Here is a 26,009-nt window from a genome sequence, read left to right as displayed (position 1 = left end):
AGAAGGATGTGGCCTAATATGCAGAGGAGTTCCTGCTACGAAAAAAGCCCTGCTGCCAGCAACCTTGTTCTTACCTTGCTGCAGATGAGTCTCTTGCATGGCACAGTTGTGCTGTGTAGGGCAGGTGGGGGAAGTCTAGCACATCAATATGGAAGGTCAGATGCTCCAGCTAAGCTCTATCCCTGGTGCAAGGGGGCAGCTTGCTATGCTGGTGCACCACTATCCAATCCTACGGACCGCTGTTCTCCATCCTTCCTTTTATTTTTGCAGATATTTGGAAAACTGATAGAAATCTCAGCTGAATCCCTACTCCTCCCTCCCAAAGTTTTAGCTGACGAGTTTCCTGGAGAGTTTGTTACAAGACTTAGTTCGTTTAAAATACACTTGTTTCTCTGTGACCCGTGCAGTGTCACAGTGGCATCCACCTAAGTTCACTGACATCCATGAACAGGTGTAACAATTCTTAGGATTGCGTTGTCAGTGTCCAAAACCACTCTGCTGATGCCTAAACCATTTTGCATACAGCAAAAAAACAGCCTCACAGATCCGTGTCCCATGTATCCCTTTCTCTTCGCCTAGCCCTTGCCTCTGAAGACACGCATCCTGGTAAAAACTTGCTGTCTCTCTTGCCTTGGTTAATTAGTGTGATTTATTAAGGCATTTAAGCTCAGCTTTTCCCCCCACTCTGGTGACTCAAAATTGGCTCCCAAGATAATTGCAAAAACACAGCTCAAGCAGAGAAATATACAATATGATAATCCAGCATCCAGGGCTAGTCCTGGATTTGCTGGTCTGTTTTGCTCAGGGCCTTAGGCTACAAGTCCTCGGTTAAGGGCCAGATGACCCAAGACCCTGACCAATTTCACATTAGCCTTTGTACTAGTCTCATTCTCAGCTCTTGCATTTGCGCGGGGCAGGGAATACACAGCTCCGCTCCAGAGATGCCAGTGCAGAATCTGGGAAAAAGAGCCACCATGAGGAGCCCCTCACAGAAGAGGAAAAGGAAAGGAAAGGTCCCCTGTGCAAACACCAGTCGTTTCCGACTCTGGGGTGTCGTTGCGTTCACAACATTTTCACGGCAGACTTTTTACGGGGTGGTTTGCCATTGCCTTCCCCAGTCTTCTACACTTCTCCCCCCCCCCCACTCCAGCAAGGTGGGTACTCATTTTACCGACCTCAGAAGGACGGAAGGCTGAGTCAACCTGGAGCCGGCTACTTGAATCCAGCTTCCACCAGAATCGAACTCAGGTTGTGAGCAGAGAGTTCAGACTGCAGTACTGCTGCTTTACCACTCTGCGCCATGGGGCAGAAGAGAGGCAAGTGCTAAATGTGGAATCAGTCTCTGTGTCAAACTCCTTTGCCTCTGGCTGCACAAAGACTAAAACCTGCTTGGAAGAGGAACCAAAAGTCACCCTGGGCCTTTTCCAGCTACAAAGTGGCGGCAGGGAGAACAGCTTTATAAGCCCTTTTTGGTCCCCCTTGGGGAGAAAAACCCCAGCTAAAGAAAATGGAAAGAAAGAAAAATAATGCATTTCTCAGTAGTTCTGATTCAGCCTTCTTTCTTTAAAGTAACTGTACTTTATTGAGAGTTCTAGCCTTCCCCATCCACTAGCGCTCCTATCCCATTCTTTTGTTAACCCTGAGTTACATTCCTAGTGTTGTGATGTCAGGTAGCATTCAAAGAATTGCAAGCAGTGCTCTGGCAACAGAATGCTGTTGTTTTTTTTTAAAAAAAAAATCGGACGTCTCTCACTAAACAGTGTGATGGGGTTTTTAATGAATGGGGTCTGTGGAATTTCTAACCATGGAGTATGTAGTTACAAAGAGACAGGCGAGAATGAGAAATGTATGTCAGACAATCAGAACCTGGATGGGAAAAGAATGTTGGAAGAGAACTCAAATTGTGATATCTCTGTTTTTAATTGCAGATAATAAAATTACCCAGTGGGAAGACCCAAGGTTGCAGAATCCAGCTATTACTGGTCCAGTAAGTACTGCATGTGTTGTCGGGATACTTTGGAGGCAGGGTCACGACATTCTTGCCATACTTGGCATTTGTCTACCTTCAGGCCGCAGCTGGTAGAGGACAGCATCTTACCTCGAAGAATAGATCCACCGTCTTCCATATTTGTTCACCCTCGCCTTAACAGGGCCACCAAGTAGTAGATGCACAGTTGTATTTACCACTTGAATATTCATCACCCATATTCCCTTTATTATCGATGTACCTGCTGTTAGACACGGATCATGGAGATCTGGATTCTAATCCCTATACAGCCTTGAAGTTCGCTGGCTGAACTTGAGCCAGCAGCTGGCCAGTCTCTAAGCCCTAACCTGTCTAGCAGGGTTGTACTTGAAGATAAAATAGGGCAGAGGGGAACCAGGCAGGGGTGGAATTCTAGCAGGCGCTCCTTTGCATATTAGGCCACACACCTCTGATGTAGCCAATCCTCCAAGAGCTTACAAGGCTCTTTTTCCTAAGCTCTTGGAGGATTGGCTACATCAGGGGTGTGTGGCCTAATATGCAAATGAGCGCCTGCTAGAATTTCGCTCCTGGATTCAGGTATGCTGTGCTGGGCTTCTTGCAAGAAGGGGGAAGAGCGAGGTGATTAATTGTGGGGGGGCCATGCTTTGGCATGTGTGCTTATTCTTGTGAAAGCATTCCATCTGCTGAGCAACTGCATTTATGGAACAGATGACTATTTCCATCTCCTATATTCCGGCACTGTGTTCATCTGTCCTTCCTTCTGCTGTTCTGGAGCTGTGTCAGGTGGCTTCTTTTCTCAAACTGAGACCATTGTTTGCTGCCAAGGAAACATCAGTTACTGAGATCCTCCCCGCCCCCAGATGTGGTTCTAAGAGAGAAAGAAATACTACATTCAGCAGTCCGCCCACCTGCTGGCCCCCTGGTGACTGGAGTTTTTAAAAAACCCAAAGTGGATTAACTATATATCTTAATTTGGCATCCCTGATAAATGGGGCCAATTATTTTGCTATTAGAAACTAACTGAGAGGTGGAACACATTTATTTATGTTGCATTGTGACAAGCCTGGCCTTCTGGGACCCTGAGCAAGAAATTCTCTAGCTGGGAAACTCAAAAAGTGAGAGCAGATGCATGCCACAGGACTATATGTTTTCGGTTAGTTTTTTCAGGGCTTTTTTTGAATCAGGAGCTCCTTTGCATATTAGGCCACACATGCCAGATGTAGCCAATCCTCCCAAGAGCTTACAGGGCTCTTCTTACAGGGCCTACTGTAAGCTCTTGGAGGATTGGCTACATCAGGGGTGTGTGGTCTAATATACAAAGGAGCTCCTGCTACAAAAAGAGCCCTGGGCTTTTTCCCCGCTCAGAGCCATGGTAGTTTTTGAAGAAGGAGCACATAACGGCTACCCCCAAGACTATCATTCTATGCAAAGTGTTAGGAACCATCTCTCTGAGTTCCTGGTTCATTATAAATATAATAGGAAATCATTTCCACTTCCCTCACCTGCTCTGATGCTCCCTTTGAATAGAATTGGCCTGGAGGCCAATGAAAAAGATTCCATCAGGTGTTATCAGCCTGTTCTTATGGTAGTTTTTGTGGCCAATGAATCAGGGAGGGAGGGGGAACCAAGACAGGAGTCTGTTTGCAGGTCTTCTGGTCTCAGCTGACCTTTTCCACTAACAACCAAGCACTTACCTCTTTCAGGCTGTTCCCTATTCCAGAGAGTTTAAACAGAAGTATGACTACTTCAGGAAGAAGTTAAAGAAACCGGTAAGTAATTCCGTATTTTGTATCGAAAACCAATTGGCTTGTTCTCTCTCTCTCTCTCTCTCTCTCTCTCTCTCTCTCTCTCTCTCTCTCCCTCTCTCTCCCCCCCCCTCCCCCTCTCATGAGAGCCAGTTTGGTGTAGTGGTTAAGTGTGCCGACTCTTATCTGGGAGAACCAGATTTGATTCCCCACTCCTCCACTTGCGACTTCTGGAATGGCCTTGAGTAAGCCATAGCTCTTGTAGGAGTTGTCCTTGAAAGGGCAGCTGTTGTAGGAGCTCTCTCAGCCCTACCTACCTTACAGGGTATCTGTTGTGGGTGGTGGGGGAGGTAAAGGAGATTGTGACCACTCTGAGATTCAACAACAACAACCTTCCTTCTTTTTCTTCTTTTTTTCTTCTTCTTTCTTCTTCTTCTTCCTTCTTTCTTTTTGCTTCTTCTTTCTTCTTTCTCTCTCAGCTACTTCGGAACAAAAATACCCTAAAAACGCTGAAAATAATTTTGCTTGTCTCTTTCTTTCTTTTGCCAAGAAAATTATTTTATTCACTGAGCAGTAAGCTTTAGTGTTTTTTTTTTCAAGGCACCACCATGAATCTGGCCTTGTTGGCAATGTAAAGAAACAGAATATTTTTAAATATTTGGCTGCTCTAAAGTAAGGATAGAAAGGTAACTCAGTTAGCTGAAATAATGTTTTCTGCTTTCTTTTCTATAAAAGCGTCTAATGAAAAACTGAAATGCATTCAGACCAATGTATGCAATCTGTTTCTCTTCCCACCGTCAAGGCTGATATACCAAACAGATTTGAGATGAAACTCCACAGAAATAATATTTTTGAAGAATCATATAGAAGAATCATGTCTGTGAAGAGGCCGGATGTATTAAAAGCCAGACTTTGGATAGAATTTGAGTCCGAAAAGGGTCTCGATTATGGAGGTGTGGCCAGGGAATGGTTCTTCCTGTTGTCCAAGGAAATGTTCAACCCCTATTATGGTCTCTTTGAATATTCAGCAACGTAAGTACATTGTGCATGAAATGCTTTCTTTTATTATTCAGAGACCCACAATCAGGGCTGGCGGGTGGGAGTAGGCATCCTAGACAATTGCCTAGGGCGCCAGCTCCCAACAGGGGTGAAGGGCGGGTGCCCCCTCCGCACTCACGCTGTCCCTGAGCCTCCGACTGGACGCTGAGGCGTTGGAGGAGTTCCCCCGGCCCCTAAGCACCCAGAAACTTCCAGTCCTCGGCGCCCTCTGAACTTGGAGAGCACCAAGGACTGAAAGTGCCATGCATTCTTTCTGAACCCTGAGGGGTCGGAGGAACTCCCCTGGCCCCTCAGTGCCCAGAAACAATGGCACTTTCAGTCCTCGCATGCGAAAACTTTTCCCTGGTGGGAGGAAAGTTGGTGCGCATCAGGGTTCTGCCTCAGGCAGCAAAACCCCACACGCCAGCCCTGCCCACAGTGGGGCAGTTTATATTCTCTGTATTCCACGTATCGTTAGTATTCAGATCCAAAAGAATGCATCCGTTTGATGATTATGTATCTACTTCACTTCGAAGGGATATTTTAAAATATCCGCATGTTCCCCAGAGAGTACTGAGATTGGGAACTCAAAATCTCCTAGATATCCCCGGGCCAAAGGAAGCCCACTTAAAATCGACAAGGGACCGGGCCTTCTCTATTATGGCCCCCTCCTGGTGGAACCAGCTGCCGGAAGAGGTGAGGGCCCTGCGGGACCTCGCCCAGTTCCGCAGGGCCTGTAAGACAACTTTCTTCCGGCTGGCCTATGACTAGCTGGTACAAGAAACTGAGCGTAGTTATACTGGATGTCTGCTGCCCCCAATGCTTTAAATGTTTTAAATGGTTCAATGTTTTAAATGGTTTAATGTTTAAATTTAAATGCTCTATGTTTAACGCCTATTTATGTTCGATCCCTGTGTTGTAAGCCGCCCTGAGCCACTTGTTGGGAAGGGCGGGATAGAAGTCATAAAATAAATAAATAAAAATAAATAAATAAAATCTGTATGTACAATTAACCCCATTGCTAACTTTGCTTCAGATCAGCGGTTTGATGACCGCATTCGTTGGTCTCTTCTTTTAATTTGTCCATTAGGAGCTATTATAGCGCTGATGGATGAACGCAGTGATAGAGTGACACCTTCTGATGAAAAACAAGAATTACAACACAACTCTGGATAGAAACCATGAATTCATCGTAAACACAATCATAGGGCCAAAGTGGAAGTACCCTTTGACAGGGACCTGTTTCCATTTGGCAGTATTCCAGATAGACCAGTGGCCTGACTCAGTCACTGCAAGGCAGTTTAATACGTTTAGGTTTGGATGAAAAATTGCACCCTTGCCTGTCCATGAGCCAGGCAGCAGCAGCATCTCCTAACACATTGCCAGAGGGGTGATTTCATTCAACAGTTATGATTACATCCAGGGCTTTTTAAAAGCAGGAATGCACAGGAATGCAGTTCGGCTGGATTAGCATCGGGGGTGTGGCCTAATATGCAAATGAGTTCCAGCTGGGCTTTTTCTGGGGGGGAAGCTCTATGTGAAACAATGGTGGTATCAGGGGGTGTGGCCTAAAATACAAATGAGTTCCTGCTGGGCTTTTTCTACCCCAAAAGCCCTGATTACATCCTATTGTTAGAGTTTCCAGATCTATAGACATGCATGTGCAGGTATGTGTAGTGCACCTCTTCCTTTCTTCTCCCCTGATTGCCCTATTAATCACACTGGCCTCTGAGACTGCCGTGTTATAGCAGTGGAACCTTTAGCTTTCTGCACTCTGTTATCTCTCTCTCTTCCTCTCTCCCCATTTATTTCTATGCACACAAACCACCCCATCTGTAAGGTTTTGCCCAAGTTCAATCACAAGGCTCCCTAGCTTGATTCAAAAGAAGCTTTTAATGATGAGGCTCAAAGCACGCACTGATGACATGCATCGCAAGATCAGGTCTTGCCAGGCTGAATTGGACTGGCTGACCCTGGCACTTATAGGTTACAGCATAACACCTCCCCGTTTTCCCACGCCCCCTAAAAGTCTTTTGAACTCATCGAAAGTTCTTTGCCCAGGCCTCAGTGTTGCTCCCAGTCAAGGTCACATCCCACACACTCCAGTTCAGTTGGCTCCTATCAGCATTGTCCAGCGAGGCTACATTTGTTGTGTCTTCCCATGCTCTTTTCCCACCTGCTGGCCCAGAGCATTCCACAGAGCACAAAAGACCAAATGGCTACACAAAACAACGGGGTTAGTATTTGTGAATACACTTAAAAATATAGAGTTAGTACATCATATAAATGCAGTGGCAATAACTTGATAATAATGGAGCATTAACAAGCAAAGGACACTATACCAATAAAAGTAACAGCCGTAACTGTCAGGGACTTGTTCCTGACACCATCCACCTTATCATTCAGAAGCCACTCCCAGGCATCTGCACTGTAGCCAGGGGTGGAATTCTAGCAGGATCCCCTTTCCATATTAAGCCACACCCCCTGATGTAACCAGTCATCCAAGAGCTTACAAGGCTCTTTTTTCCAAGGGTGTGTGGCCTAATATGCAAAGGAGATCCTGCTAGAATTCCCCCCCCCCTGACTGTAGCTAATGCCGTGTTCTCATTGGCTGAAAAAGGCTCAGGATGCAAGACCAAGTCAGCCTAGTCACAGCATTGATCTTCTTCGTGGTCTCTGTGCATTCACACATATGGGTATTCTTCCAGAATGGCCCTGACCTCGGAGAGTTCAAAGCAATCTTGATCGTAGATCTGGCGCGCCTCCCCCTCGTCCTGGGGCGGAGCCACCGTTTGCGCATGCGCGGACGAGGGGGGAGGCGTCTAGCCACTCAGTTTCTTCCTTACCGCTGACCTGATCGCACCTACCTCGTTGATCTCCAACTTCCTCATTGCAATCTTCAGCAAACTACTTCTTTCTTCAACCTACTTCAGTCTTTCATCTTCACCTGGTATCGTATAAAAAAAAAAAAAAAAAAAAAAACCTCCTCACTATCTTTCGGACTTTCTCCCTCACCCTCCCCCCCCCCCGGGAGCGGATGGAAGGAAGGGACAAGGTCACTTTCAAACGCTGCACGCGCTGCTCTGCCAAGATCCCATCGTCTGACGGGCACTCCCTCTGCCTTTTCTGCCTCGGGGAGACCCACCGCACGGATTCCTGCGTCCACTGTAGCCAGTTCGGCAAACAGGCCCGCAAGAATCGCGCCGCGAGACTCCGGAGCCATCTAATGGAAGCCTCCCTCCGACCGCATGGCGCGCAACACCAGCCTCCGCCATCTTCCCCACTCCACGTGGGAACGGCGCAGCCGGCAGCTTCCGTGGCTCAAGGTCCCTGCAAGCCTAAGTCCGGCAAACATACCACAAAGTCGGACGGCACCAAGAAGCGTCACCGCTCCGAGTCCGCCCACGTGGATCCGACGAGCACCGCCAGCATAAAGAAAACCAAGTCTGCGCATCGACCCTCCGACCAATCTGGGCAACCCACGAGCTCGAACCCGGCCACGAGCTCGACCGCAGTAAGATCGACATCGAACCCGACCACGAGTTCCGCCTCGGCTCCAAAGACACCAACAGTGAAATCGACGCCGACGCCGAACATCACACCATTGGAGATTGTGCGCATCTCCTCCAAGTCGCCGTCAATCACGACCTCTCCACCCGACCAAATACTCGAGGTCCACTCCCCTGCAAAGAGCCACCAACCACTCGACCCCCGCGCCTTCGTAGATCTCTCTAAGCCGCTGGAAGCCCAATCCCTGACCAGGGAACCTTCAACTCCGAGAGTCCTTTTACCACGGCAACCCACACCAAGAGCTCACAGCCGCCAACGCTCACGCAGCCGCCGACGCTCCCGCAGCCACCGTAGGCAACGTTCCCGTAGCCGCCGTAGGGACAGCCGCCAACGTTCCCGCAGCCGCCGCAGTCACCGTTCCCACAGCCGCCGTAGAGAGAGATACTCCTACTACTCCCCGTCGAGATCTAGATCTCGCTCTCCCCGGACCCGACGAGGGCACCGACGATCCCCCTCTCACGACCGCTACCGCTCGGATTCGAGAGGGCGCCACTACCACAGCTACCATGACTCCCCTCGGTACCGAGACCGCGCGGACAGACACGATCGAACCCGACACTACGAAGCGTCCCCGCGCACACACCACCTCGACTACGACACACTCGCTCAGCTCCATGACGAACGCAGTCGCCTCGACCTCGAGCCGAAACTGCCCTCACCACCGGGCTCCATACACACTGCGACAAACAAACAGCTGCCACCTGTAGAAACCCAACCAGACCTACAGCACGAATCCGACGACGACTCCGAAGCCGAACTCTCCGAATCCGACCGCTCCTCGGGGTCGGACCTACAATCCCCGGCTTCCGATATAGCTAAACCGGCGGACCTGTCTCCATCAGAGGGTCCAAAATCCTACCTTGACTTAGTCTCCAATATGGCGAACTCGCTGAACCTGAAGCTTAACACAGACGCACCCAGGGTCTCGGACGTCGTCTTTGACCTCGTACATTCAGACCTCCCAGCAAGCTCCTCTCTCCCTATGCTTCCCGTCATCCTCGAGACACTCAAGGAAGCCTGGGACAAGCCGGCATCGGTACCTCCAACCTCCAAAAGAGTCGAAGCCCTTTACAAGATCCACGCGCCGGATGCAAAGTTCTTGTTCACCCACCCGGCTCCCAACTCCATAATAGTTCACTCCTCCTCGAAATCGAAACAGACGAGACACCCGGTACCCCCGGAAAGAGAGGGCAAGAAGCTCGATACTATAGGGCGAAAGATATACTCGCTCACTACAGCTGCAACAAAGATACAAAACTACACGGCATGCTTCTCAGCATATGCATACAACCTAACCACCTATCTCAACACCCTGATACCCTCCTTACCCGAGGAATCACGAAAACCAGCCTCTAACGCCCTACAGGAATTAGCAAGACTGAGCAAGCAGCAGATTAACACAGCTCGCCATGCTGCACAGTGCTCCTCCAAAGCCTTGGCCTCAGCTATAGCCTTACGCAGACATGCGTGGCTTAGGTCCTCGTCACTCCAACCGGACATTAAATATAAGATTGAGGACTTACCCTTCGACGGCCTTGGACTATTTAACGCAGCCACAGACGACATCCTCACATCAGTCGATGACGGCAGGAAACGGGCGAAACGCTTGGGGGTCTCCCAACAACAACCCCAGTTCAACAGGCAGAGGAACTGGAAGTCCACCTACCATAAGGGTACCAAGTCCCCCAGACAGCAAACCTCATGGAGACGGAAAACCCCCCAGTCCAAGCTGTCATCTCAATACAGACCACGCACGCAAACTTCCAAAAAGACCGCAGCTACCTCAAAACCGTCTCTTTGACCACCCTGCCACGAGACGTCCAGTTTCCCTCCTTCAGCCAAACCCCCACACCCGTCTACAACAGTTTTACTCCGCCTGGAGAGACATAACATCGGACGCTTGGGTCCTCACCATCATACAGAGAGGATACCTAATAGAATTCACATCCACCCCGAAACATCACAGATTTCTTACCACCCCATCGTCCGCACCGCTACAGACAGAAATCGCGTCCCTGCTAGACAAGAACGCGATAGAACCAGTCCCACCCCAATACCATCGCACCGGGTTCTATTCCCGCTACTTCCTGGTGCCGAAAAGGGACGGAGGTCTCCGCCCGATCCTCGACCTTCGCAAACTAAACCTCCACATCACCTACAAGAAATTCCGTATGATCACACTCCAGGCAATCCTTCCGCTTATCCCAGAACGCTCATGGATGGCATCCATAGATCTACAGGACGCCTACTTCCACATCACAATCAACCACCATCACAGAAGATTTCTCAGATTCGCCGTCGGGGAGCAACACTTCCAGTTCCGCTCTCTCCCATTCGGCCTATCGACGGCCCCGAGAGTCTTCACCAAATGCATGGCAGTGGTTGCCGCATCATTACGACAACAGAGCATATCGATATACCCATATATAGACGACTGGCTGATCGTCGCCCATTCAAGGGAACAACTCCAACTGGACGTCTCCACTACCCTCTCCCTCCTGGCCACACTCGGCCTCCAGGTCAACTTATCAAAATCCAAACTAACCCCCACTCAGAGAATTCAGTTCATAGGAGCAGACATCTCCACAATCTCCCAAACAGCCTCTCTACCGCACGACAGAGTACTCAGCATACAATCTCTGGCCAACACCATCATTGCCCAGCGCTCCCAGACAGCCCTAACGTTTCAAAGGATGCTAGGCCTAATGGCAGCAACCACCGCAGTCCTATGCTTCGCAAAACTTCACATGCGACCCCTGCAGATGTGGTTTGTCAGGACCTTTCATCCTCACACACAGCACCAATCTACACTCTTGACCCTTCCATCGCACATCGTAACATCCCTCAAATGGTGGACGATGGAACATCACCTCCGCACGGGCATGCCCTTCAAACAAGCTCCCCCCTCAGTGATCGTCACCACGGACGCCTCCAGGTGGGGATGGGGAGCCCACTTAGGAACCCTCACAGTCCAAGGCCAATGGTCGGACTACGAGCGGTCCCTCCACATCAACTGCCTAGAGCTCCTTGCAGTACACAAAGCGCTGAGATCCTTTCTCCCATCGCTACGGAATCAGCACGTCCAGGTCACTTCCGACAACATCGCCACGGTCTTCTACATCAACAGACAGGGAGGCACCGCCTCCATCAGACTCTGCAAGAGGGCCCTGGCATTGTGGCATTGGAGCATCACCCAGGGCATCTTCCTCACGGCCGTTCACCTACCAGGGACCGAGAATACCCAGGCGGATGCCCTGAGCCGCCACTCGACCAACAACCACGAGTGGTCTATCAGCGCTCAATACATCCAACAAATCTTCAAAACCTTCGGAACCCCGAGCATAGATGTATTTGCCTCACCATCAAATGCCCAGTGCACCCACTTCTACATGAGAGGTCCACCATCCCAGCTCTCCAGAGGGGATGCATTCCTCCAAACCTGGAAGGGAAAACTACACTACCTGTTTCCCCCCATCCCACTCATCACAAGGGTCCTGCAGAAAATCCAAACAGACCGCACGAACTGCATCCTCATAACCCCATGGTGGCCACGCCAACCCTGGTTCACCACCCTCCTGTCTCTGTCCAACAGGACATTCCTAATCCTCCCACAAGCACAGGACCTCCTCTCCCAACAAGACGGGAAGGTCCTACACCACAACCCGGCATCCCTCAAATTGACGGCCTGGAGAATCAGTTTTTAGACTTTCCCCCGGACGTTCGCCAAGTCCTACTGAACTCTAGAAAACCATCCACTAGGAAAGCCTATCTACTAAAATGGAAGCGCTTCACCCACTACGCCTCTCAACACAACTTTGACCCTAACTGCGCTACCATCTCTCAGGTATTAACTTATACCTTAGCACTCTCAAGAACAGGCCTCTCATACTCCTCCCTGAAGGTACACCTCGCAGCTATTTCTGCCTTCCACCCCCACATCGGGGGAACAACAGTCTTCTCTCATCATGCCACGAAGGCCTTCCTCAAGGGCATCATTCGCCTACACCCTCCTGTCAGACAAATCCTTCCAACCTGGAGCCTCTCTCTAGTGCTCAGCCAGCTCATGAAACCACCCTTTGAGCCCATGGCATCTATTCCACTACACCTGCTATCGTGGAAAACAGCACTACTCACGGCTCTCACCACAGGCAAGAGGGCTAGCGACATCTGTGCCCTGCGGGCGGACCCACCCTACACAATCTTTCACAGTAACAGGGTGGTCCTTCGCCCCGACCCGACCTTCCTACCAAAGGTCATCTCTCCATTCCACCTAGGGAAACAGTCAACCATACCAGCCTTTTTTCAGCACCCCTCGGACGCAGGCCAGAGGGCTCTCCACAACTTGGACGCGCGCAGAGCGCTAGCTTTCTACATAGACAGAACTCGAGAATTCCGTAAGGATCCGAGACTCTTTGTCACCTACGCCACCCATAATAAGGGCAGCAAAATATCTACTCAGAGGCTCTCTAAGTGGCTCGTTGCCACCATAGAACTCTGCTACCAACTGGCGAAACAACCAGTCCCGCAACACATACGAGCTCACTCTACTAGAGCCGTCGCCACCTCGTCAGCTTTCACGAAGGGCATCCCTATAGAGGACATCTGCGATGCAGCGGTCTGGTCCTCCACGTCTACCTTCGCCTCGCACTACGCTCTTGACGTTCGTGCCCGGCGTGATGCCTCCTTCGGACAGGCTGTACTTCGCTCCATCTTCGACTGACCACCGTAAGTACCACTCTCATTACATTCTGGTCTAACCTTGCATACTTTTTACAGATCCAGCACCCGCCTCCGAAGGGATAGCTCGCTAATCACCCATATGTGTGAATGCACAGAGACCACGAAGAAGATGGACAGGTTTCTTACCTGTAACTGGTGATCTTCGAGTGGTCATCTGTGCAATCACACAGACCCACCCAGCCTTCCCCGCTGCTGGACACTCACCTAGTACGCCTTCCACCTGTCCGGTGGCGGGAAGAAACTGAGTGGCTAGACGCCTCCCCCCTCGTCCGCGCATGCGCAAACGGTGGCTCCGCCCCAGGACGAGGGGGAGGCGCGCCAGATCTACGATCAAGATTGCTTTGAACTCTCCGAGGTCAGGGCCATTCTGGAAGAATACCCATATGTGTGATTGCACAGATGACCACTCGAAGATCACCAGTTACAGGTAAGAAACCTGTCCTTGCGGTTCAACGTAGCAAAAAAGCTGGAACAGAAGATGGTTGTTAGTGAAGGCATGCTGGCTGCAAGCCACCCTGTGCTGTCATTCGAATCAGAGAGTTGCTGTGGCTGAGCAGTAGAGCATCCGCTTGTCATGCAGAAGGTCCCAGGTTCAATCCCTGCCATCTCCAGTTAAAAAATAATCTGACCGCAGGTGATGTGGAAGACCTCCCCTTGAGATGTTGGAGAATTGCTGCCCATCCGAGTAGACCGTATTGAACCTGATGGATTGATTCAGTGGAAAGCAGTTTCCTATGGGTTTGCGTGAGCCGCAGATTGGCAGGCTCTTTGCACCTTTGTAATTTAAACACTCGCAGCCCAATTTTTCACCTGTGCTACTTTGGGAAGGTTTCTCATTTGTTCCAGCCACTCAATAACTTCTTGGCATTAAAGGCAGGAGTAAATTACATTTCTGCCCATTACAACTGCCCTTTACAAAAGGGGGAAAAAAAAACCAAGCACCTGCATAAAGGAGTCTTAATTATAACTACCTTCCCCCTGAGTGCAGAAGTCATTATTTAAACCCACTTAATTGCACTTTCTGCCTAGCAGTAAACGTGGAACAAGTTTGTTAAAACAGTGATTTATTTATTATCGAATGAATGTGCCAACACGGGGCATCAATTCCTATATCACTTTCCGTATCGGTTTTTGGCAAGCTGGAAATCATGCTTGTGATAATGGATTTTTAAAAACAGCCTGGCCTGTTCGGTGCTGCACTGATTTTCTTCCAGAGCTTGTGTGGGCAGTGAAACGAAGGTCAGTGCATCAGAAGCTATTAGGAATGAAACCTCAACACTGTGGACAGGCCCGGCGCTGAGCTTTCCAGTGCCCCAGGCCAAAATCTATCTCCCGTCTCCTCTTTTTTTTTTTTTAATGAGCGTGCAGTCCAACGACATCACGATGATGTCATCAGGCTGCCCGGACAGGCCCCCTATTCTCAGCTGGAAAACAGCGGGTGCACTGAGAATCACTGGCTCTGAGCGCGCTCGCTCCCCGCTCCCCCCCCCCCGACCTTGCCGAGGCTTGCAAAGCCTTGGCAAGAGCTGGGAGACAGTGGGCGTCTGGACACGGTGGGAGAGGAGGCGCCTTGATGCCCCTAGACCTGTGGTGCCCCAGGCAGCCGCCTAGTTGGCCAACTCCCACACGCCTGCCCTGACTGTGGAATGTCTATCTGGTAGTGTATTGTGGATCTGGTTTTGTCACAGAAGCAGAGTTTCTGGCAATTCTGACATGATGCCATATTTCTGTGAGTTTTCTGGTTGGTACGGCATTACACATAGTCCTAGTCAAGCATTTATTGATTGGTGTAAAGCGGCCTACAGGCCTCGGTACAGCCTTCCCCTTGCTCACTTTGAGGCCTGAGGCCTTGTTGGCATTTTTCTGAAGAGCATACAGTCCCCAGACAACTCAGTCCAAACCTGAGATAAGACCTGGTGAAATTGGAGGGAAAAGAAAGGCCAATCATCACCAAGGATGCTGGACCAAGAAGAGAAATAATATAAGCCCTTCCTTAAGAGGGAAGGTTGTCTTAACCCCATATTTTGTGAATTTGCAGCGAGCATGGCATTACATCTAGAACAGGGGTGACCAAACTGTGGCTTGGGAGCCACATGTGACTCTTTCACACATATTGTATGGCTCTTGAAGCCCCCACCACCCCATTGGCTGGCTTGGAGAACACATTTAAAATTAGTTGCTTTCTTTCCACCTCTCCCTCCCCCAACCTACCTCCCTCAAACATCTGACATTCATGTCTTGTGACTCTCAGACATCTGACATTTATTCTATGTGGCTCTTGCGTTAAGTTTGGCCACTTCTGATCGAGAATTAGTCAAGCGTTTTATTGATTGGTGTCTCAAGAATATATAACTTGCTTTGAGGAAGTTCCAGATACTAGAAATAGGAAAATGAAGGCTGAGAACAGACAGCCATTTTGGGGCAGCTGGGAGGCGTCCCAAATCAGACCAGCACAAATAGAGCCGTTTGGGGGCCTCCACACGCTCATCCGCATGCCGCCCACCTCCGGTCTGTCAGGCAGCTTGGCGCCTCCATGCCATGCAGGAAGGTGACCCCGAAGCCAGATTCCTCTTTGTTCCCCCTCGAGGGGAAGCGCTGATGCACACAAGTACTCCAGCGTGCTCATTAGGCTCTTTTTTAAAAAGCTGGAAACAGATTCAGGCGGCTTGGCAGTTCCATACCGCCAAGCCGCCTCACTTGCGCCCCTCCCCTTCCAGACAGCGGGGAGGTGACTACGAGCCGGCTCAAATATTTGCAACTACTTTCAATGTGGTTGCTTTTCAAGTCGGGTTGAGCGGCGGGAAGGACGGGGTGAGTGTGGGCTGGGGACGCCCGGCAGATATTTCTGTGTGGAGGGATTATTTGGACCGACTTCAGAGGCGTCTCTGAGCCGGCCCAAAGTGCCGGTCTGTAATCTGCCAAAATGACCCTCTTTTGGGCACCTCCTACTTTCCTAAGATAACATTCAGTCTGGTCTGAATATAGGATCTTCTTCATCACTGTATTAAAAGTAGGGCTGCAAGCTCTGGGTTGGGAAATACCTGGAGATTTGGGAGGTGGAATTCGGGGAGAGCAGGGTTGGTGGAGGGCAGGGACCTCATCAGGGCACAATGCCTTACAGTCCATCCTCCAAAGCAGCTATTTCCTCCAGGGGAACTGATCTCTATTAAGGAGGGACTCAAACCAAAACACAAAGCAATATTCTTCACGAATTTTGCCCAGTTCATGGTTTCGCGAACCGCAGTATTATTACTTTAAATTAAAAGTACTTTAAATTTAAGAGTTCGTGATGGGTCTGCCATCACAAACTTCCATGAACTTTTAAAGCAGTCCTTGGCAGTTTGTGGTTAGAGCTTCCTGTTTCCCTCAAAAGCCACAAAAAGATGGATTCTGCAAACTTGTGTTTAAAGGGACTGCAGACCCTTTCAATGGGATTTGTGGGGGCATAAACCACAAACCGGTTTGGTTTGCAAATGAACCTCCTGGTTCAATTCAGTTCAAACATTAACCTACATGAACCACATTTTTTCCAGTTTGTGCCCATACCTAATCTTCTATTGTCTGTAGATTAGTTGTACTAAAGGGTGATCTGCAGACCCCAACTGGAGGTTGACAACCCTAAAAAAGATGGGCAGATCATGTGCAGATTCATGTTAAAGAGACGATAGGGCTAAATTTGGACTCACTTTTGCTGCCACCGTGTTGAAATTTCATGGATGATTTTGACAGAGGCAGTTGGTTGTCCGTTTTCACCTCAATTTAATGGGCAAAGATGCCCCAGTGGCAGTCCAAAACTACCTTTGGCAAATGATAAATTAATGCTGCATTAAAACAGCTGGCACGTTATTGGCTTTGAGAGCCAGTTTGGTGTAGTGGTCAAGTGCACAGACTCTAATCCGGGAGAACTGGGTTTGATTTCCCACTCCTCCACTTGCATCTGCTGGAATGGCCTTGGGTCAGCCATAGCTCTCGCAGGAGTTTGTCCTTGAAAGGGCAGCTTCTGTGAGAGCTTTCTCAGCTCCACCCACCTCACAGGGTGTCTGTTGTGGGGGAAGAAGGTAAAGGAGATTGTAAGCCGCTCTGAGACAGGGTATAAATCTACGGTCTTCTTCTTCCTCTGAGTCACCACCTATTGGGCAAACTGGCAGTGCTCAGAGCTGGGCACCCTCAAGGCTTTATGTACACAAGAAACCAGACCTTGGTAAAATGTATTAAGGTTTATTAAATATTTAAAGAATAGGATAATACTAGGCAACATAGTCTCTAGAATTTCATAGCATAAAAACAAGAAAGCTAACTTTTCTATCTTATACATCAATGCCTGGTATTAGATGGCACATAGTTTCCAAATCCAAGGTAGAGGCTTAAGCATTTTCTATGTAGCTGATCATTGTAATGAGGCTTGGCCTTGTCAGGGCCTCTGTCCTGTGAAATCACAAAGTTAGCATGGCTTCCTTCTGGTTTATGACTTAATTATAGTTGCTTGCCATCTGGTGCCAGGTGATCTCCCAAATCCAATCAGGGCACACCCTCCCTGGAACCTTCTAGAACAGGGGTGTCAAACATGCGGACTGGGGGCCAAATCAGGCCCCTGGAGGGCTCCTAGCAGGCCCCCGAGCAACTGGCTGTCATCTGCTTCCTTCTTCCTCTCTCTTGCTTCCTACTTCATCACAGCTCACTTTGCCAGGCTTGCTCAATCGCACAAGAGTTATAGAGCAAAAGCCTCTATTTTCTCCACTGCTGAGGCTCCTTGAGGAGGAAGGGGGGAGGAGTAGTTTGCTTTGCCAAGCTCCATCAATTGCACAGCAGAGCTACTAAGCCAAGCTTTCTTCCTTCTTTTGGCTGAGGCTCCTCTCACTCCTGGTTCCCTGGGGATGGAAGGAAAGAGCCAGAGCTTCCTTTGCCCAGTTCCATGGATCACATGCGAGAGATACAAAGAAAGCACCTTTAAGACCAATGAGTGCTAATCTTTAATTACGTTTGTCTGTGTCCTTTATAAAGTTTATATCTCTGCTTCCTAATCTTAAATAGGTACACACGTGGCCCGGCCTGACATGGCCCAGCCCCACATGGCCTGGCCCAACAAGGTCTCGTTTATGTCAAATGTGGCCCTCATAACAAATGAGTTCAACACCCCTGTTCTAGAAGATTTCAGCAGCACTCCTGTCTCCCCCCCCCATCTGGTGGATTACAGATTTCCAGGGAGAGCTAATTAGCATATCCTTCACTGTGGCCTTGAAAGAGATAAGGATGATGTAGTCAGGAAGGCCCAATGATGGCTACCTGCAAGCTGGAATAGGCTCGCTAGTGTTCATAGTAACCCTTGAGAGGAAACGGTGCTTTGCCTCACAACTTGGAATGGATGTCCATATGAATTCATGAACATTCTCCATGAATTTCAAGAAATATATATTGAGATTTGGGGGAGGGAGAGTTTATTTTAGGCTCTTTTGTTTTTTGTGTATTTGTCTTTTGATCTATCAGTGGCAATCCGTTTAAAATGCAGCAGATTAACCTGTGCAATAGGGTACTCCTGCCTTCCCCTCCCCACAAATTTCAAGCCTAAGGAACGTCTCCCTTCATCATATGCAAGCTGCTTCTGTATATCTGTTTGCTTGCTTGCGTCATTTATCACCCACCTTCCTTGTTGAAACTCAAGGCCCAAACAATGCCATAAAGACTAATATAACAAGTGCCATAAACAGTGCAATGAAACTAGATTACACCTTTAACAACCCATGAAATAAAAACTATATTACCAATGCCTGAAATTTGCAACACTACATTCCTAGTTATCTTTAGGCTCAAGACAGTGGATTAACAAAATGATCCTGCCACTTCTCTCGAATTCCGCTTTACTGCGTCCCTATTTCCTTTATAACGCCCCCTTGAACATTTCTGGATCAGGGACCTAATCTGAGGCCCTTCTTCATCCTGTATAGCTCAACTCCCATTATAGATAAACAATAGCTCTGGAGGAATGGATAGTTTGGCAGTAACTCAGATGTACGTGATACCCATTTCTTGCTTTTTGCTTTTTTTCCCCTTCAAGGGATAACTACACTCTGCAGATCAATCCAAATTCAGGCCTTTGTAACGAGGACCATCTGTCTTACTTCACCTTTATTGGCCGAGTTGCAGGACTGGCCGTGTATCACGGGAAGCTCTTAGACGGTGAGTTGCATGCGAGCGCACGGCTATTTCATAAAGCGCTGTATCGTTGCTCAAAAGTTCTAATGCTACTCCCCTCCCCATCATGTTCCCTCTTTCTATTTTACAATTGTATTGTTCAACGCCCACATTTCCCTGGTGGGAAATAAAATAAGTGAGATCAGTCATTTGGAGTTTGATGAGCCGCAATCTCTCTTCTTCATCTGAAAGCCCCAGGAAGCAATGGAATTTGTTCTGGCGACATCGCAGCCTCCAAAGCAGCCACCATAAAAGTGCCCTCGCTTGACCATTAAACCTGTCATTTACTGCTGCTGTGCAATTAAAAATGGGCTGAGTTAGATGCCTGTTCTTTGCCTGAGCTTCATGCATCCACATTTTTTTTTTTTTGAGTCTGGGTGTAAACTCAAAGTGTTGCTCAGATTGCATCCACTGTTGCATCCCCTTTACATGATACACCAGCTTTCTGTCTAGAGGGAGTTATTAATGGTGGGGAACTTTGGAAAAGATGGTCCCTTACTTGCAGTCTGAAGTTGTTCCAAAAGCTATACCCCTTCATAGTATTTCCAGCCCATAGGTGGGATCTGGAAATCCTCCAGAATTACAACTGACCTCCAAACTATAGAGATCAGTTTCCCTGGAGAAGATAGTTGCTTTGGACGGTGAACTCTGTGACATCATACCCCAACCAAGTTCCTCCCCAGGCTCCATCCCCAGACCAGGAATTTCCCAACCCAGTACTTGGGTAGCTCATCGCCATCTCATTCCTCTGGACATGTAGGCTAGTCCTTAGATCAGGGACTCCCAGGGTTCGAATTCCTGGTTAATCATTGAACTTTACCTTGGCTGAGTTATGGTTTCTGGGCCTGGTCTACCTCACTCTGTCATTGTCCAGAGAAACTGGAAAATTTCCAGAAGCCCCCAAGTGCCTTGAACAAATGGTGGGATACTATTGTCCCCAGAAACCAACGGATACTAGGAATCTGCACCTAACGAATTTAAAGAGAATATTTGAGAGCGAACGCCACTCACAAAGAGAATATTTGAGACCAAACCTCACTCCACTTTAAATTTGGGGTATTTTACAAGCACATATCTCAAGGCTGACTCAGCCTTCCATCCTTCCGAGGTCAGTAAAGTGAGTTCCCAGCTTGCTGGGGAGAAAGTGTAAATGACTGGGGAAGGCAATGGCAAACCACCCCGTAAAAAGTCTGGCATGAAAACGTCGTGATGCGACGTCACCCCAAAGTCAGAAACAGCTGGTGCTTGCACAGGGGACTATCTTTACCTTTTTTTTACACTGAAATCTGAATGTTTTCTTTTGGCACTGGAGAAGGAGGCAATGCTTAAATTCCATTCTTTATGAACAGCCTTGGTGGGAGGAGAGATGGAAACCCTAACAGAGGACACTGATGCTGTGACAAGTATGGAATGACAAAGGAGTTCCATTTCCTAGAGGAAAATATCCTTCACCAGGATGCTTCCTAAGGATTAGCACGAGTGTCTGCGTTTAATAGGCCTTGGCTTCGCTTCAGGGCGTTCGCTCACGCAGCGGGTTGTTAATCCCTCCAAAATGTCCAGTGCCTCCTCCTATATTGTTGCTTGAACCGGCTCTGACATCAATGAGACCTTGTTGGGCCGAGCCCTGTGTGTCATAAAATGTCATGCCAGGAAGAAGCAGAGACAGAAACTTTATAAAGGACACAAACGAACACAATTAACAATTTTTTAAAAAGAAAAACCTTAAAATAAAACATATTTAAAAGATTAGCACTCTTGCAATATTTTATTTAGCAGTCTCTGGAGGAAGCAAGACAGAGGGAGAAGGAAGCAGACTTGCTCGTGAGCTTGATAGGAGCCCTCCGGGGGCCTAATTTGGTCCCCGGGCTGCATAACTGACACCCCTGTCCTAGATGTCTTTGACGCCACCCTTTTCCTCCATTGCTCTTGGAGGAAACAAACGTCTTCAGCTGAGCTTTTGTCACTTGTGCTTACCTGCAGGTTTCTTCATTAGGCCTTTTTACAAGATGATGTTGGGAAAACCAATAACCCTGAAAGACATGGAGTCGGTGGTAAGTGAACACTGTGAAAGGCTTATTGGTGTGTGTGTGTATGTGTGTTTTTCAATTAAGTGTGTTTCTTCTCTGGGGAAATTACTCAGTGCTGAGACTTCCAGGAAGCTTCTCAGTCTCAGACCCAAGGCTAGCACCTGGAGATTTGAGATAATCATTAGATTCTCATTCTCCCTTTTTAATGTGCTTTGGTCCTCTTTGTTGGCTTTTGCCTACTGGTGTAGCCTTTCATGAATCCCTGCAGGCAATGAAATTGCATTAGGTCGGGAGGGGGCAATGAATACAATATTTGTGGTGCTTCTTCATTCTCAATTGTCCAATTGGCAGTTGTTTCAAGCAGTAGTATTCCTGATGCATCTCCCTCCTGCAGAAAAAAATAAGCAAGCTGAGTTTTGCCAAACAAACTTATGACTCTTTTTAATGTAATTAACTGCCCAGGTCCACCTCGAGAGGGCTGCATGCATATTTAGGCCTGTGGGTGCACCAGTTTGGTGTAGTGGTTAAAAGCAGCAGACTCTAATCTAGAAAAACGGGTTTGATTCCCCACCCCTCCGCATGAGGCCAGATGGGTGACCTTGAGCCAGTCACTATTCTCTCAGAGCTGTTCTCTCAAGAGCAGTTCTCTCAGAGCTCTCTCAGCCCCACCTACCTCACAGGGTGTCTGTTGTGTGGAGAAGAAGGGAAAGGAGATTGTAAGCTGCTCTGAGACTCCTAAGTAAAGGGGTGGGGCATAAATCCAACTCTTCTTTTTCTTCTTCTCATTTACACACTACCTTTCTTCCATCATGAAACCCAAGATGTTATACATAGGACTCCCAAAAGATTTTACATTCAAGCACTCACCCAGAACTGTTTAGCTTCAGCAGGGTTGTATTGCAAGCCCTTTGGCCATACACTGTGCCCATATATGGACTATGCCTCAGCCGTTATGGGGACCATCTTACAAAGCAGAAATCCAGAGGGATGAAAAAGCACAGCTGAAGCTGGTGTCTGTCTAGGATATGTGCGATCACTGACAGTGTTTCAGTGGCTTGTGAGGGGTGGAAACAACTGTGGTAACAGACAGAAAGCCATAACAAGTGGAAGCCATCCATTATAATATTGCCTCTGTGTTCCAGAACAGCATAACTAGGGGTGGAATTCTAGCAGGATCTCCTTTGCATATTAGACCGCACCCCCTGATGTAGCCAATCCTCCAAGAACTTACAAGGCTCTTTTTTGTAAGCTCTTGGAGGATTGGCTACATCAAGGGGTGCGGTCTAATATGCAAAGGAATCCTGCTAGAATTCCACCCCTGAGCATAACCCATGTGCACTTAAGTTCATGTTCCTGTTCTTGTAGTGGGAAATTGCCCACATCAAGAACTCTGTGCATTGTATGTTAGACCCTTGTTAACATCCTTACAAGATGGATGTGGTTCAATAAAACGGATAAGGTACAAAGTTACAGATTTTGTACTCCCAGCAATGTGAGGCTGTAAAGCCTCCACCTTTTATCAAGATAGCTTGCCTGTCTGGCTAGCATGGTATTGTCTAGTGGTTGGTGGGATCACCTCTGCAAGGAAGTAGAGATGCTAGCCTCCAGGTGGGAACTCCAGACTACAGAGATCCATTCCCTTGGAGAAAAAGGATAAATTTGGATGGTGGGATCTCTGGCATTGTGCCCTACTGAAGACCCAGTCCTTCCCAGGCTCCATCCCCAAATCTTCGGGAGTTTCCAAACCTGGATCTGGCAACCCTACCCCCCACCCCCTGCCAGTAGCCGGGGGGACATGGCAACTGCACGAGGAAGGGGCTCTTCTGAGACCTGCTAGCTGGAAATGCCAGAGATTGAACTCCCAAGTTTTCTACACACACCAAAAAAATCCATCCAGACCTTTAATGGCATAACATACACATTCAGGCGTATATAAAGCAGAAAAAGAAGCTTCAAACATTTGAAATAAAACCAAAATATATACCAAAATTACATATACAGTCATACATGGTCAAATTTAAATTTAGGAATATCCGCCAAAAAGTTTGTCTCAGCCTTAGTAATCTCCAACTTAGTATCATTCAGTAAATGTCAACAGAGGAAGTTTTCAACATGTAAAGCTATGTCTTCCGCCACTGTGGCCCATGCTTGTGGCCAGGAAAGTTCTGTGTCTATCAAAGTCCTTATTCCCTGTGGACTTTAATAGATTTGGTCAGATGTTTTCAGGACCAGAATTAGTGTACATCAGTATTTTTATTCTGGTCATGTTAGTTAGCATACAGTTTAAGCCTTGCTCGTGTGGATTTTGACTTTTTGTAACATGACCAATATGACTAACAAAAGTTTGCACATTTCTTTTTTTAAAGCCGTTAAGTGTCATAGGGTGACCTCAGATAACATCTTCACGAGGTGTCAGATGACCTCCTTATCACATGTGACATTGCCCATGGATAACTCTTGATATTTTTTTAAACCACTTTCTATGCCAGCTGACATTTTGGCAGAAGCTTTAGTCTACTGTATTGTAATAGTCATTTGCGGCGGTGGAATTCTAGCAGGAGCTCCTTAGCGTAGTAGGCCACACACCCCTGATGTAGCCAATCCTTCAGGAGCTTACAAGGCTCTTTTTTGTAAGGTCTTAGAGGATTGGCTACATCAGAGGTGTGTGGCCTAATATTTATATGAGCTCCTGCTGGAATTCCACCCCAGGTCATTTGAAAATCTGCCATCAACCCCCAGTAACCAAGCATTCATCTTTGACTATCTGTGAGATATGTTGAAAATACTGTTTGCCAGAAACCATTGAGCCAAATGAAATTAAATAGGGTATGCCTGCATTGATATGCTGATGGCACTCAACTAAGCAGCTTTAATTAAGCATCCAGATGTGGCTTCCTCCATCTGAAATCAGTGCCTCGATGTAGGGCTCCAGTGGATGAGAGGGAGCAAGGTAGAAAGGAATCCAGACAAAACAAAGGTGATGCAGCTGGAGAAGGCTGATATTCCAGAAGGGTTTGGTTGAGGTCTGGCTGACTGTTTCATGGATGGAAGAACTTAGAGCCCTGTTTTACTCTTAGAGAAGCGACTGGGAGCAAGTTGCTTGGATTGCTTTATTTCATCTACACTGAATTCCTACATTTTCAGCTTTCTAGACTCACAGTGCAGGGCTCTTATCTGGGAGAATCAGGTTTGATTCCCCACTCCTCCACTTGCAGCTGCTGGAATGGCCTTGGGTCAGCCATAGCTCTTGCAGAGCTGTCCTTGAAAGGGCTGCGTCTGGGAGAGCTGTCTCAGCCCCACCTACCTGTTGGGGGTGGGGAGGAAGGTAAAGGAGATTGGGAGCAGCTCTGAGTTTTGGAGTGGAGGGTGGGATATAAATCCAATATCATCTTCTTGTTATTAGACATATTATGCCTATTTTAAAACAAACACAACTGGCTTCCAATTTGCTTGTGAACTCGATTCACAATGCTGGTTTTTAATTTTTCCCCACTGCAGACCAGAGGGATTCTCCACGTTTACAGAGCAACCTCTCTTCTCTCTGCTTGGTCCTAATAATCTAAATATCTAAAGATCTGCAGATGGTGCCTTGTTGAGAATTAGGCATATTAATTAGACATATTCATTGTCAGTTGCTTTATTGAGCATATAGAGTGATGGTCTTTCTTAGCTTGGTCGGCTATGATCTCAGATTCTGGATAAGAATGCTGAATGCAGTTTTTTTTAAAAAAAATGAATATTGTATTTTTTCCAAAAAAAATGATTAACTGGAAGCAATGCTTTTACTGCAGGACAGCGAATATTACAACTCCTTGAAATGGATCTTGGAAAATGACCCTACGGAGCTGGATCTTATGTTTTGCATAGATGAAGAAAACTTTGGACAGGTATGTAGGAGTTATGCCAAAAGGCAGATTGCACAGTTCTAAGGCCTACATTATGTCTACAGCAACACATTTTAAGCCATTTCAATCTATTCCAATCAGGGCTTTTTTGGTAGAAAAAGCTCAGCAGGAACTCATTTGCATATTAGGCCACACCCCCTGACATCACCATTGTTTCACACAGGGTTTTTTTTTGTAGAAATAGCTCAGCAGGAACTCATTTGCCTATTGGGCCACACCCCCTGACACCAAGCCAGCCAGAACTGCATTCCTGTGTGTTCCTGCTCAAAAAAAGCCCTGATTCCAATCATATATCAGCTGGCATACCAAGCCTTGGGAATCAAATTCTGATATTTTATTTTGAGTAATGGTATGTATATGTGATTATATATACTGTACACAGTATCAGGGCTTTTTTGGTAGAAAAAGCCCAGCAGGAACTCATTTGCATATTAGGCCACATCCCCTGATGTCACCATTGTTTCACATAGGGCTTTTCTATAGAATTCATTTGCACATTAGGCCACACCCCGTGACACCAAGGCAGTCAGAACTGCATTCCTGTGCATTCCTGCTCAAAAAAAGCCTTGCACAGGATCAAAGAATTCTCCTCTAATACCACAGAATAGATTTTTTAAAACGAATGTTCTACTTTTTTATTATGTAACGAGAAAATAATATCTATGATCTGATTTTGTGCTGAAAGCCATTATTCTGAAACACTACAAATAAAGTATAGAAAATGATTTTCTATCACTTGAGCCTCTTAGGCTTGTACATGGTGACTCAATTTTATTGAGAGCCAAGTCTCACATTCCATGAAAATATT

The 26,009-nt window shown here is 47.6% G+C and overlaps 1 protein-coding gene across 9 annotated transcripts in view; it reads left to right on the top strand.

Annotated features, from left to right (window-relative positions):
* Window positions 1-26,009, top strand: part of NEDD4L (NEDD4 like E3 ubiquitin protein ligase) — a 415,196-nt gene that overhangs the window by 367,302 nt on the left and 21,885 nt on the right. For all 9 annotated transcript variants that reach the window (XM_060236126.1, XM_060236125.1, XM_060236124.1 and 6 more), the window contains 6 exons: window positions 1,929-1,987; window positions 3,691-3,756; window positions 4,535-4,764; window positions 19,133-19,254; window positions 21,250-21,320; window positions 25,088-25,183. In XM_060236126.1, the coding sequence (XP_060092109.1) occupies window positions 1,929-1,987; window positions 3,691-3,756; window positions 4,535-4,764; window positions 19,133-19,254; window positions 21,250-21,320; window positions 25,088-25,183 (644 nt within the window). The remainder of the gene's footprint in view (window positions 1-1,928; window positions 1,988-3,690; window positions 3,757-4,534; window positions 4,765-19,132; window positions 19,255-21,249; window positions 21,321-25,087; window positions 25,184-26,009) is intronic.

Source organism: Heteronotia binoei, chromosome 4, assembly GCF_032191835.1.
Source record: "Heteronotia binoei isolate CCM8104 ecotype False Entrance Well chromosome 4, APGP_CSIRO_Hbin_v1, whole genome shotgun sequence".
NCBI classification, from domain to species: domain Eukaryota; kingdom Metazoa; phylum Chordata; class Lepidosauria; order Squamata; family Gekkonidae; genus Heteronotia; species Heteronotia binoei.
This window is presented reverse-complemented; position numbering and strand designations above follow the sequence as displayed.